General features: G+C 44.0%; 1 protein-coding gene across 1 annotated transcript; it reads left to right on the plus strand.

Moving 5' to 3' along the window:
• Positions 1 to 931: 931 nt before the first annotated feature.
• TPMT (thiopurine S-methyltransferase) lies at positions 932 to 11,192 on the plus strand (the record flags this gene model as incomplete). Its single annotated transcript, XM_080609664.1, has 8 exons — positions 932 to 1,071; positions 1,824 to 1,916; positions 3,262 to 3,394; positions 3,871 to 3,923; positions 8,370 to 8,444; positions 9,194 to 9,279; positions 10,260 to 10,304; positions 11,077 to 11,192. The coding sequence occupies 8 exons, from the start codon at positions 932 to 934 to the stop codon at positions 11,190 to 11,192; spliced, it is 741 nt and encodes a 246-aa protein (XP_080465790.1).
• Between the last annotated feature and the right edge of the window lie 2,896 nt (positions 11,193 to 14,088).

Raw genomic sequence — 14,088 nt, forward strand, 5'->3', positions numbered from 1 at the left:
CCTCCTGCTAGCGCTGCAGCGGGGGAGAAACGGGAGAATAAGGGGGAAAGGCAAGGAGGGAGAGAGGAAGGGAGACAGAGAAGGGGAACGAAGGTAGAAGCGGGGACGTGAGGATGGGGGCAGCGCTCACACCTGCCCCGCCGCCCGAGGAGCAGGAGCGGGGCAGGCGGGCCCCCGTCAGGCGCCACAGCTGAGGAAAGGGAGTCACTCACCGCCGCTGCCATCCCTGCCGCCATCCTCCTCCTCCTCCCGGTGCCGAGCACCCTCAGCCCGCCTCCTCCTACCGCCGCTTCCGCTCTCCGCGGTACGTAGCGAGGGGGAGGGCGAGCTGGGAAGCACCGCCCCAGCCCTGCAGCCCCCACGGGACCCTGGACCCGCGGCCGCGCAGGTACCCACCGCCGCCCGGGTGGTGGGTGGAGGTGAAAGGGGGCGTGCTGAGTCCCACAGGGTCCTTCCAGGGCCCCAGCGTCCCGCGGCGGTTCTCGGCCCCGCTGTCTGCTCGCGGGTTTCACACGAGGGAGAGTGGGGAGTGTCGGTATCTGCGCACTTACTTAGGGATCCCGGCCTTGGGCCAGTTCCACGCACCCACCTTAACCCACTCACCCGGTAAGCCTGTCCCCCGGGGCAGTGGGGGCCGGCAGCCTCTGGGCGGCCCCCAGATGTGTGCAGAACGGGAGGTCACAGGCGCTTCCGTAACGCTTAACTGCAGGCTTCACTTCGGGGAAAAAGTCGTGCTGAAGCCATGGGCTCCAGGAGTACGCGGCATCACTTTCAGTACAGCTGTATTTAAATAGTTGCCAAATTATAATCTCTGAAACTGTCCTAATTTTGTATTTGATTCAAGGAAGTGAGAGCCAGTTCCAAACCATCCATTGGGTGGGCGTGATTTTTCTCTCTTTTCTTCCACAGCTCCTAGCACTCAGTGGAGACCATGGATTGTTCAGCAAATGCAGCCGGGGTCCTGGAGCATTCTGATAGTGGGGCACAGAAGAACAGAGTGGTGACTGAGGAGGAATGGCTGCAGAAATGGGAAATGCGTAACATTGGGTTTCACAAGGAACAAGGGCATCCGTACGTGACTTTATTTTCTCCCCTGAACTGTTCAGAGAAAGTCTGTGGAATGAATGGCTTGAGTCATTCAAGAAACTCGTAATAGAAAATGGAGCATTTACAAAAGGAAAATTATTTTACACTGGCACAGCTTGAAACTAAAATAAATGTACATATTTTCATTGCCTACGTTTGTCAGAAAAGAAAGGACTGAAATTGATTGAGAATTTTTACTCTTGGATCAGGCTTGGCTAAAAATCTTCAATTTTCTGATGCAGCAGCTTTGCACTCCTGTTCATAAGTCATGATGCTGGGGCCTAAAACAGTATGCAGGGGGCATAGGAGGATTATTGTGCACTGGAAGACAGGGACCTAAGAGAGGAAACCTGATTGTATAGTCTCAAGTTTCAACCAATAATAAGTTTCAATATAAGTTTCAACCAATGAAACTTATGAAAACCAATGAAATCAATGAAGCTGTCTATTGTGGCCCACTTAGAGGTAGGTGGGTTGGTTTACTTGAGAAGACCAGCAGAAAACAGAACAAACAGAAATGTATTTGTTTCTAACAGAAATCAAATTTACTTTCTAAGTAAATGGAAGTTAAATGTTTTTATTTTATGTTTTTATTTCTAATGGTATGAAGCAAATTGAACGAAGAATCTATATTCCCTCATGGAGTTTGTGTACTCCATTGCATGGTGTGTAGCCCTTGGCTTTTAATGTGCCAGCACAAATACAGTGTTAAGTAAAATGTGTCTGTTCTTCTGCAGGCTCCTCCAGAAGTACCTGGATGTTCTTTTCAGTGGCAGGAGCGGACTGAGGATATTTTTCCCACTTTGTGGTAAAGCAGTAGACATGAAATGGTAAAGCATAGATTGTAAGAGCAAAAATCTTATTTGGTGTGGGGATGGAGGGAGAGGGGAAATTCCCAGCCTTATACTGGCCAGTGGAAATGTGCTGCATCTCTGCTGGTAGGAAAGCAGTGTCACTGAAGGCTGAAGGGAGGAGAAAGGTTGGATTAATTTGCTAGTGTTTTGTATAGTAGCATGAATGCTGTTGATAAGGACTAACATGAAAGTCCTCCTGATTGTCCCAAGTTCAGCTTGGGGAACGCTGAATGTGTGACAGACAGCTATGCCCTTGCCACTACTGCTTTTGGTGACAGTGCCAGCTTAAACCTCCTACAATGGGGTCGATTGTGCTAGACCACGTTTTCAGTGGACCATGTGGTCTGCCACACTGGGAACTTAAAATGATTTGGGCTAAGTGTAACTTCCTCTTTTTTGCATTTGTATTTTACTTTTTTGGGAGGGTTATATTTGTAATTAGGAGCTGCATAAGTCAGTGGGGTTTTTGGAAGGGGGGGGACACAAAGCCAAAAACAGGAGACTGAACTGCATCCTCAAGGAATCAAATCAAGTTAGTCCTAATTGGGTTTTATCATGGTAACTGCCTATGAGGCTGACTGCAGGATCTGACACATGTTGCTGCCACACTGAGCTGCAGCAGCAAAGAGGTTGCTGCACCCTGCTGCCTCTTACTGCCAAGCCGCAGAGGCAGCTGGGTGGACAGTGTGCCTCAGCCACTGCAGGTCACAGCAGAACATGTTTCTGTGAGCTGAAATGGACGGTATTGAATTGAATTTTTAATTGAATCCAAATAAAGCCTGTAAGTCCTTGTCAACTGTATGCCAAGAGGTGCTAATTTAAGCTCAGATCATGGAGGGGAGCTATTCAGTAAAATATGAAAAATAGGGAAGTCAGGATAAGACATACCAGTGCTCCCTAAAACGAGGGTTTCTCTACAAGAAATCTGGAAATGGACTTTTTACAAGGGTGTGTAGTGATAGGACAAGGGGGAATGGTTTAAAACTGAAAGAGGGGAGATTGAGATTAGATATTAGGAAGAAGTTCTCTACTGTGAGGGTGGTGAGGCACTGGCACAGTTTGACCAGAGAAACTGTGGCTGCCCATCCCCGGAAATGTTCAAGGCCAGGTTGGATGGGCCTTTGAACAACCTGGTCTAGTGGAAGGTGTCGTGTCTATGGCAGAGAGTTGGAACTGGATGATCTTTAAGGTCCCTTCCAACCCAAACCATTCTGTGAGTCTATGTTTCAAACAAATAAATGCTGCATGGGAGATACACATTTGGTGATGGTCCAAAATGTGGGCCTTACGTAGACTCAGGACCTCTCTCTGCTGTGTGCAGGCTCGCAGACATGGGACACCACGTTGTTGGTGTGGAAGTCAGCGAGCAAGCACTGAAGGAGTTTTTTGCAGAACACAGTCTGCCTTATAGCGAGGAGCCAGTCCCAGAGATTCCAGGAGCAAAGTTGTTGCAGGTATGTTTCATTCATTGTCAAATGATCTGGTGTGGTTAATCATGCAATGCAATAACTGAGCAAACAAGTCATTCTACTTTTATGCCTCAGTCTCACTGATAATCATTCACCTGCCCTGAAGAGGTCTGAAAGGAAGCCCTGAGTTGTAATTTTGGACTGAGAAGTCCTTCTTTTAAGTTTATTACTTCAGCCTTCTTTTCTTATAACATTGAAGCACCTGAATGTAAAGGAAATGTATTTTAATATTGGACAGTTGCATGCCTTCATAGATCAAAACCTCTCTGGAGGGCACTCTTCAGGAATGGTGCTTCTGTAAATTAAAACTAAAAGTGTTTCTCACAGTTTTTCCTCATTACACCTAAGTGTACAGTTTAAAATAGTATATGTGCATATTTTAAGGTATAAACGTACACTTTCAAGTGCATATTTAAAGACAGTTTTCTAATAAGTATTGTTTCCTTTGCTTTTTATTGTAGAGTACCTCTGGGAACATTTCTCTGTACTGCTGCAGTATTTATGATTTGTCCAGGTAGGAACACAGAGTTTGATTTACAATTCTCTGTAATCAAACATGTATTAATACTGTCATATTATTTTATTTGAATCAGCCATAAAGATTTGGAACAGGTCCTCTCATTAACTTGTATGAAAAACATGAATAGCCAGTCTGCAATAAAAGCTAACTGTTGTTGATCGTTAGATAAAGATGCCAACTAAGTCTCTTTAAATGGGCTGCTTGTTCTGTGCTGTCCTGTGAAAGTTATGGAAAAACATGTTTGCTTTTACAGTAAATACAAATAATCTTTAACATTATTGGAGGATTCTATGAAGGAAAACCCAAGCATGATCCCTTACTCGGAGTAGCTTAGTAGAAGTAGAGAATATACGCAGAAGTATCTTCTTAGTCAGTTTTTCCTTTAACTAAACGCATTTTTTCCCCAAAACTGTTGATTAACATACACATAGGTAAGCTGTACCCGTTGGTTATATATGCATCCCATGCTCTACTTAATGTACTTTTCTTGTTGGACCTAAAGTACATTACATCACTCCAGTGTAAGTAGCTACATCATATATTGTCAAACAGTAACTCTGCAAGTGTCTTGGTGAACATGGCTTGACTTAGTAATGGCTTCTGAAGGACTTTTAGTGCTAAAATGACCTTATTTCTTACTGAAAAGACACAACAGAAAGTGCAAAATACTTTAGCACGGTCTGCACTACTGACTCCTGAAAAATGTTTCAACCCATTGTGCTCTGTGGGCTCGAGCATAGCTTCTCAGATTTTGTGGTGGCTTTGCACCTGACCTTCTTCTGCTCAGATGTCAGCTGATGGGGGAATTTTGAACATCAACAATTTGTTCAGAGACTACAGCAGGTCTTAAGACTGTCTCTATCCTCTAGCATAGAATACTCTGCCACGAACAGTAACGCATCTGGCATGTTTATTTGTCCTCAGTAGTCTCCTAGTGATGTTGGCAGTGAGTGCATTTAAATTTGTCCTAAAATTCCTACATGAGTGCTGGCGTAGCTTGGAGACCAAGCAGGAAAGCAGTGCTGTTTCTGTTTTCATAATGTATCTTGTAGGAAGCTGAAGGTGCCCGAAGTCCTGCATTATAGTTCCCTCTTCATGCAGTTCCTCAGACATGATTTTCTGTAGATTATAAGGTTTTGGTGAAGTTTTGTGTGTTTGTTTGCTTTTCTTACAAACAACTGTCAGGAACAAAGATTTGTTCCCTAGCTGTTCAGTAGGAAAAGGAGGTCAAGTCTTAATTCTTGTCTGGATGGGCTTTTCGAAACTAGCACAAATACAGGCATAATAGTAATGGTTTAGGACACCAGAACATCCTGTTTGCTAACATTCCGTTTGGTTTTATTTTTTTCCTTCATCTGCATAAACTGGAAGAAACCCAATACTAGAGTCCAGAGTCTGTTAGACAATAGACCATTGCTAAGACTTCTGGTACAGCTGACTCCAGTTGGTTTGAATAGTATTATATATAACTAGTCCTGCAAGTGAGTGCTTTGGAACAGATGGGCTGTATATGAATGTGACTTTGTAGATACCGCCTGGTTTCCTCCCCGCCTTGCCCCTGCAGTGCAGCTACTTGCTGTGCAGATCCCTATAAATCCCTCTTGCTGTGAGCTGACAAGTTGCCCAGGGATTGCTCACGCTTCTTGTCAGCAAGTATTGAAAAATTCAGTTCTGAGTTTTGTAGCAAGTAGCGTTGTGAAACCTGTAACATCCGTCATAATGTGGTGGAACACTGCTATGAAATAAACCAAAAGTAGGTAGTTAATGACTCTTTCAGTGCATATTACTGGGCCCAGTATGTAGTTTGTCATCCTCAAAATAAATTGTCAGATAGATGTTCTGGATGCATGGTTCTGTACTGGTTGCAGTAATAGTGAAAGTATGAACTGCATTCCCTGCAGCAGTCAGCAGATACCTGTAACTAGCAAAATGCACACACTCTTTGAGTTTCTACGTACAGACAATTTGATTAATTACCCAGTTATTATGGAAATTAAACTTATTTCTCTCTTGCTGAGGCTGGCCTGCTAACAAATCCTTTTGATCTCCATTAGCCTAGCATTCATTAGAGGAGAACTCAGATGTGCTTGTGACCTTTGTCAGAATGAGACATTTCAAAGACTCTTGTTAGTCTACTAGTTAAAGAGTAACAGGATTTACTGCTTTTTGTGAGAACTCTGGACATATGTAAAACAGTTCTATTTGTTACACAACCACTGTACTTCCTAATACTACTATGGCTGCAAGACTTTGCAATTTAAAAAAAAATTAAAATTGCATTAACTGAAACTACTAAATGTATGCAGGGATAGGAATTCACAACTTCACTGCTTAAATCCAGTGGGGTTTCAGCATATATGTGAATTTCTGCTTTACATGTTAATTTTTATTAGTTGTAGTGGTACCTAGACTGTGATCTCTCATGCTGTGTACCGTATAAACACATAGCAGGAGCTAACATAGGGCTAAGGGATTGGACAGTGAGACACTGAAAGGTACACTCAAGAGGAGCACTTTCAGAGTTCCAGTTAGACCAGAGTAAAGTTAAGAAGGAAAACCGGGTGCAAAAAACTGCAGGGGCTTGCCTAAGGTCATGCAGCAGACTCAGCTATGCAGAGAGAAGAGCCTCCAAGCCTCAGAAGATCAAGTTTGTCACCTGCCCCACTAGACTTTGCTTTGTCCCTCTTGGGCACATTGTATGTTTAACTGTCTCTTTAAATACCTCCTTCCACTGAACAGACTGGTAATTTTAATTAGATGCTTAGTCTTGGCAAACTTTAAAAGAAGTTAGGACTTTAAAGTGTTATCATCTCTCATCAGAGTAGAGTGGGAAATATAGAATCAGCTTCTAGGTTAGATGCCAGAGACTTAGCAATGAAATGAGCGGGGGGCAGGGAGAAGTTGTGGTTTAACCCCCAGCTGGCCACTGAACACCACCGAGCTGCTTACCCACTCCCCCTCAGTGGGATGACAAGGACAATCAGAAGAGTAAAAGTAAGAAAGAAACTGGTGGATTGAAATTAAAAACAGTTTAATAACTAAAAAGAAGCTTTAAAAAAATAAGGGGGGAAAAAAAAAAAAAAAAAAGGAAACCCCCCAAAAAAAACCCTTAGTAAAGAGAGAGGAAAATAAAACCCAAGAAAGACAAGTGATGCAGATGAAACAATTGCCCACCACCAACTGACTGATGCCCAGCCAGTCCCTAAGCAGAGGTCCCCCTGCCAACCTCTCACCCAGTTTTATTGCTGAACATGATGCCATATGATATGGAATATCCCTTGGGATACAGTTGGGTTCAGCTGTCCCAGCTGTGTCATCTCTTAGCTTCTCACTGTGCACCCCCAGCTTGCTCATTGGTGGGGTGGTGTGAGGAGCAGAAAAGGCGTTGATGCTGTGTAAGCACTGCTCAGCAATAACTAAAACATCTATGTGTTATCAACATTACCATCAGCACAAACCCAAAATGTAGCCCATACAAGCTGCTATTAAGAAATATAACTCTACCCCAGCCAAAACCAGTACAGAAGTGAAGAAATAGGTGATGCAATTGGACTCTGACACCCTGCCAGGAGACAGAAAGGTATTATAAAATTTCACGCTATATTTTTCTCACTAAGTAAATTTGTTTCAGACTTTCTTTGAAATCATACAGCTTACGTTATTACTACCTCACCTTCTAAACTCGTATGTCAATAATTAGCAGAAACAATGCTCTTCCTTCCCCACACCCCCAAATACTCTTATTTCTCGTGTCACCCTGACTGCTTTTGCCACCCATCTATAAGGACACTTCTCAATAGTCTTGGCCATTTGGAGGTTTGGGGTGGTCACTGAAGTCATCTGCCAGCGTATCGAGGAGCAAAAATAGTGTCTGCAGCAGTGTTAGACTGAAGCAAGTAGCAGTGTAACTTAGCTTTTATAACATTAAACAAATTCCAAGCTGAAGCTGACTGTCCTGGGCATGTAGCTGGGGATTGATGTGTCTAAAATTACTGGGTGTGCTGAGCGATGGTAAAGCAAAGAGGCACCTTCCTTAACCTGCATTTGAAGTTATGCATGGCTTTTAGAAGGTGGCCAAGAACTATTGATGTGCTGAGTGCATGTTAGTGCAGTATATGATTGCCAAAACCCCAGACTTGTAGCCCAGGTGTGTTTAATCTACTTTTCTGCCTCCCTGCCTTGTCTCAGCAGCCCCTAATGATGAGGCAATGCTGAGCAGTTCCAGTACCTCTGCTATCGCAGCTGGGCCATATACCAGTGGGGTTTTTTGGGTTCCAGATGATACTGGTTTGAATCATGAAAATGCTAGACCATAACAAAAAGGTAGTGGGGAATCTCCAGTACAGCTAGCTGGAGAAACCCTTCGACTGCACAGAGTAGCTGAATAAAGATAAATGTGTCTTTTTAGTATTTTTAAGCCTTTTCCTCGTCTCCCTATAGCTCAATAGTTGGCAAGTTTGACGGGTTTTGGGATAGAGGAGCTCTAGTAGCTGTGAATCCTTGCGACAGACAACGGTTAGTAAACTTGCTTTGTTATTGTCTTTTCTCTAATGTATGCAGTGACACATTTTTCCTCCTGCCACTTGTCGATGAGTCCTCTTTCATTCAAAGGACTAACCTAAATGAGTTCTCTGCTGCACACATCAGCTGCAGTCACACAGTGCTGTACTCTAGATTTGTGAGGTTCCTGCAGGAAGCGGCCCTGCCTCTTGGTGGTAAAATATGTGGTTTGTTCCAACCCAGCAGAAGCAGAGCTGCAAGTCTCATCTGACTTTTATTATTTCCTTTTCACCCCATCTGCTTCTCCTCCCTTTGTTCTTTCTGCCTTCACTTCCCTTTATTCCAATTTTCCATTCTTGCCTATAGCCAACCCAAATGTAGTTTGACCCTGTCCCAAGGGTTTTTTAGTTAGATACATAGTCTTGAATTCACAATAATTTTAAAAGATCACTACTGCATTGTGTGCTGTATTCTAGACTGTGGCAGATGAATACTATGTTTTGTCTGTTAGTTTTAAGATGAACATGCAAAAAAGATTAATGCTTGTTTATGAGACGTAAACAGTAACCTTTATATGGTTCTTCACGTGTAGCATGAATTTCATGCTCATGAAATTAAAACTAAGCTTTGCTTAGTTTCTGTGCAGCTGAGTTCAAGTTGTGTCTGCATAGAAATACATGTTACCTCCTTTGTTGAGTATTTTAATTGCTATGCTTGAATGTTTGCACAGTTACAAAATAATAAAGTTTAACTTTCTCCCTTAGCTATGCCAGTTTGATGATCACCCTAATGGAGCAAAATTCTTCTTATCTCCTTGTTACAGTTTCATATGATCCAAACAAACACAAAGGTGAGAACTTTGCACTGTTCATGTTTTGATTTTGCATGCTTTAATACAGATTGCATATAGATGTGGTAGATACATTAGTATCTTCCCTGGGTCTTTTGACAGTGTAGCTTTGTAAGCTGATCACACCAATACATTTGTGTGTTAAAAGGCTTTCTTTCTAGCCTTCAGGCATGCTAAGGGTAAGTGGAGGACAGATAAGGTATGTTAACAATGAAAGGAACCTGGAAGTGTGGCTGTGACAATGAAGCTGGAAGAGTGAATGCTTAGAGTAACATCCTGTCTGGCCTAGGGAGCTTGAAACACTCCTACTCAATGGCTTCCCTCTGTTTACTCAATATTGCAACCCGACATGTTGCCTCTCTCCCAGCCACTGCCCTGGTCTGAATATGCTTGGAAGAGGTGAAATTCTGTAAAATCATAAAATTTTGGTTTTCTTTTTTTATTTTATTTTTATAGCTTTTATTACATACCAAAGTCTGAGGTATTTTAAAATATTTTTGTTGTTTTTTAATTATTACCGCTCAAAAGAAAGAGATTTCTTGCTGCTTTGGGGCTCTTGAGCATAATTACCCCTGGAAAAAAATAGGGTTTGTTATCATAAGAAACAATAGTTTACTTCATTGCTCCTCCTCTCACATTATTTAGCTTTTAGCTTTAATTAAGCCATTGTAGTATAAAGAGATTGTAGGCCAGATTCACACATCACATTGACAGTGGTTGTATCCACTGCATGTTCATGACTTCTGACAATGTGGCTACTGTGGATGCAGCAGCAGCACCTAAAGCTGTCTGGTAGCCCACCAAGGTGCCACGAGTTCTTGAACATGGTTGTTTTCTGGTTCCTGTAGATGGTGGTACACACTGGGGCCCAATTACAGGCCAGGTGCTGTGAGTCATGGGGCTGTGGCTCTCCTGTTGCGGTGTAAATGTCTGTCTCTTTTCTGTGTATTCTCTGATTAGCTTTACTCATTTTTTTCCAGGCCCTCCATTTTATGTTCCTGAATCTGAAATTAAAAGCCTGTTTGGTAAGTAGTATTTCAGCTGATCCTTGGGATTTTTTTCCAAAACATATCAGCATGTTTATATGCTTCTATGTTGCCCTGTGACAAGTAATGGAGAGTCATTCACTTCTTATCTAAAGGGTGGAGTCATGGAAAAATAAGGAGGAAAACAAATGCCATTTACCCACAGGGATTTTGCTGTCAAGGAAAATTCTCAGCTCTTCAAAAGATAGGAGGAAAACCCAAGAGACAGATACTGTCTCTTTCTTCCCCCTTGCATCTTTCCATTCTCCCAGGATTCATACTGCAGTTGGTGGTCTTGTAGCTGTAGTCTTAGTCCCCGTTTGACCATTTTGTCTTTCTCTGCACCTCATCACCACCTACCTGATTTTAATGCAAGGCCTTTGCATATGAGTTCTACAGTTTTCACTGTACCTCCGTAACCATAGAAGAAAAATAACATGCCATGTGTAGAAAACGGTAACTGTACAACTGAAATACATAAAAATAATGAAATTCAGGATTATGTTGAGAATCTAATTTTAAAAGCTGTTCCTGATATGCTTTGTTATTGCACTGTTTTCAAACCTACAGCTTTCTGAGACCCTTGTGCTGTCTGTGTCTGTGTGAGTCATTGGTATGGGCAGTTGCATCTCTGTATGAAAGCGTTCCCCAGTGCCTATGTGCCACTGCGTTATGGACTATGAGGAAATCTGTGATAAGACTATTTTTTCCCCTGACAGTTTGCATTTTTCAGTGATCATTCAGTAATTTGTTACTCCTTCCTCCTTTTCAGGCAGCCACTGTGAAATTAAGTGTCTTGAAAAAGTCGATGACTTCTCAGAGAGACACAGGCAATGGGGACTAGATTATTTTCTGGAGGTGCTGTATTTACTGAAGCTTGTATCTTGATTAAAATTACTTAAAATAATTCACTTCCCATCTTGCTTTTATTTTTCTCTCACCTTTTAGAATGAGAAATGTTTTGGATCACTCTTAAAGCAGGCTTCAGTGTACAGGAAAATGCCTGTCCATTTTGCTTATCAAGTCAGCTCTCCTACATAATTGCTTTCACTGTCTTGAGATGTGCCTCCCTTTGCTTAAACTCCATACACAAACAAGATTTTCTAAAGTACATCTTTTCTTCCATAGCAATTCATGTCATCGGGGCTGGGAAAAATAAATGTCCCTGTTCCTTTCCGGCTGTTGCCAGTCAGTGCTGTCTTCCTGGCACTCCGCAGGTCGGCCTCATTGGCTGGCAGCCCTGGGAGCAATGGCAGCTGCTGTTCAGATACTCTTTACTGCAACACTGGCCTCACGCCAGGCCGGGCAACTGAGCAAGAGAGGTGGGAAGCTGGCGCAAGTTGCTCCACTCCGTCCATGTTAGTCCTGAGTACAAGTCAAGTAACAAGATGGCAATGAGCGAGCAAGAACACTTGGCAGCAGCTGCCTAAGGGGAACTACCATTGAGCAGGAAGGAGAATCAGAACATTAGGAATTGGAAGGGACCTCAAAAGATCATCTAGTCCAATCCCCCTGCTGTAGCAGGAACACCTAGATGAGGTTACACAGGAATGTGTCCAGGCGGGTTTTGAATGTCTCCAGAGAAGGAGACTCCACAACCTCCCTGGGCAGCCTGTTCCAGTGTTCCGTCACCCTCACTGAGAAGAAGTTTCTTCTCAAGTTTAAGTGGAACCTCTTGTGTCCCAGTTTGAGCCCATTACCCCTTGTCTTACCATTGGTTGTCACCGAGAAGAGCCTGGCTCCATCCTCGTGACCCTCACCCTTTATATATTTATATACACTAATAAGGTCACCCCGCAGTCTCCTCTTCTCCAAACTAAAGAGACCCAGCTCCCTCAGCCTTTCCTCATAGCGGAGATGCTCCACTCCCTTAATCATCTTTGTCGCCCTGCGCTGGACTCTCTCCAGCAGGTCCCTGTCCCTCTTGAACTGAGGGGCCCAGAACTGGACACAATATTCCAGATGCGGTCTCACCAGGGCAGAGTAGAGGGGAAGGAGGACCTCTCTCGACCTACTGACCACCCCCCTTCTAATACATCCCAGGATGCCATTGGCCTTCCTGGCCACAAGGGCACAGTGCTGGCTCATGGTCATCCTCCTATCGACCAGGACCCCCAGGTCCCTCTCCCCTACACTGCTCTCTAACAGGTCGTTCCCCAACCTATATTGGAACCTGGGGTTGTTCCTACCCAGATGCAGGACTCTACACTTTCCCTTGTTATATTTCATCAAGTTTCTCCCTGCCCAACTCTTCAGCCTGTCCAGGTCCCGCTGGATGGCAGCACAGCCTTCTGGCGTGTCAGCCACTCCTCCCAGCTTAGTGTCATCAGCAAACTTGCTGACAGTACACTCAATTCCCTCATCTAAATCATTGATGAATATATTAAATAATACTGGTCCCAATACTGACCCTTGAGGCACTCCACTAGATACAGGCCTCCAACTGGACTCCGCCCCATAGACTACAACTCTCTGGCTTCTCTCCTTCAGCCAGTTCGCAGTCCACCTCACTACCTGATCATCCAGACCACACTTCCTCAATTTAGCTATGAGGATGCTGTGGGAGACTGTGTCAAATGCTTTGCTGAAGTCAAGGTAGACCACATCCACCGCTCTGCCATCATCCATCCACCGTGTTATTTCCTCATAAAAGGCTATGAGGTTGGTCAAGCATGACTTCCCCTTGGTAAAGCCATGTTGACTGCCCCTCATAACCCTCTTATCCTCGATATGCCTTGAGATGGCACCAAGGGTAAGGTGTTCTATCAGTTTTCCAGGGATGGAGGTGAGGCTGACCGGTCTATAGAGTACCCGGGTCCTCCTTCTTGAAGGAAGGAGGGAAGCAAACCAGATGACAATAAAGGAGAGAGTAGGGGGAGAAAATGCCCTGACCTTCTCCGCTTGGCAGCTTATTTTAAAAAATGCTGGAAAGGTACAATTGCAATGTAGTGTGTTATAATTCACCAAGGCCAGAAGGTGAATAAAAGCCATGGGGCATTTTAGATCGTTGCAGTCCTGGAGCCACAGCGTGTGTGATGATTTTAGCTCAGCAGTCCCCAAGCTACAGCCTGTTGCAACTCTCAGTATTGCTTGTGGCTACTGGTGCTTCGAGATTGGGTTGACAGAGAGAGGAAAAGGTGTAGCCCGTGGGCCAGTGCAAGCTGAAGGCTGCTGTTTTCATGTATTTTCACTGCTGGCCAGTACTGCAGCTACCAGGTTAAGGCATCTCCTTCCTCTTGATCCAGAAATTTTTTCCAGATGCTTTGGGAGAGTCACTGAAGTTTACCTTAAGCTTTGTGGATACGTGGCGGCTGTGAAAGACCAGGTGCTTGGGGCAAATGCTCCATGATGTCCTGCACAGGATTCCCAGGTATGTGACAACCTATGAGAGCAATGCCACCTGCCAGATGAGCCATTTCAGGATGTGCGAGATGGCTCTGCTGTGTGTGTACCCTGGCAGTTACTCTGAGAAAACATTGCAAATACATGATGCAGAACAAGCACGTGCTGCCCATGCAGCTTACAGGATGTGTGCACGTACCTGATTGAGGAAAGTGGCTACTGGCCATTGGAGTAAATATTTTTGTTGCATTTTCTGAAAGAGGACACCTCTCCTGTGAAGACATGCTGAGACAGTTGGGCTTGTTCAGCCTGGAGAGGAGACATGAGAGCAGCCTTTCAGTACCTAAGGGGGCCTACAACAAATCTGGAGATGGACTTTTTACAAGGGGATGTAGTGACAGGACAAGGAGGAATGGCTTTAAACTGAAAGAGGGAAGATTCA

The sequence above is a fragment of the Psittacula echo genome (assembly GCF_963264785.1).
Source record: "Psittacula echo genome assembly, chromosome: 2".
In the NCBI taxonomy this organism is placed as follows: Eukaryota; Metazoa; Chordata; class Aves; order Psittaciformes; family Psittacidae; genus Psittacula; species Psittacula echo.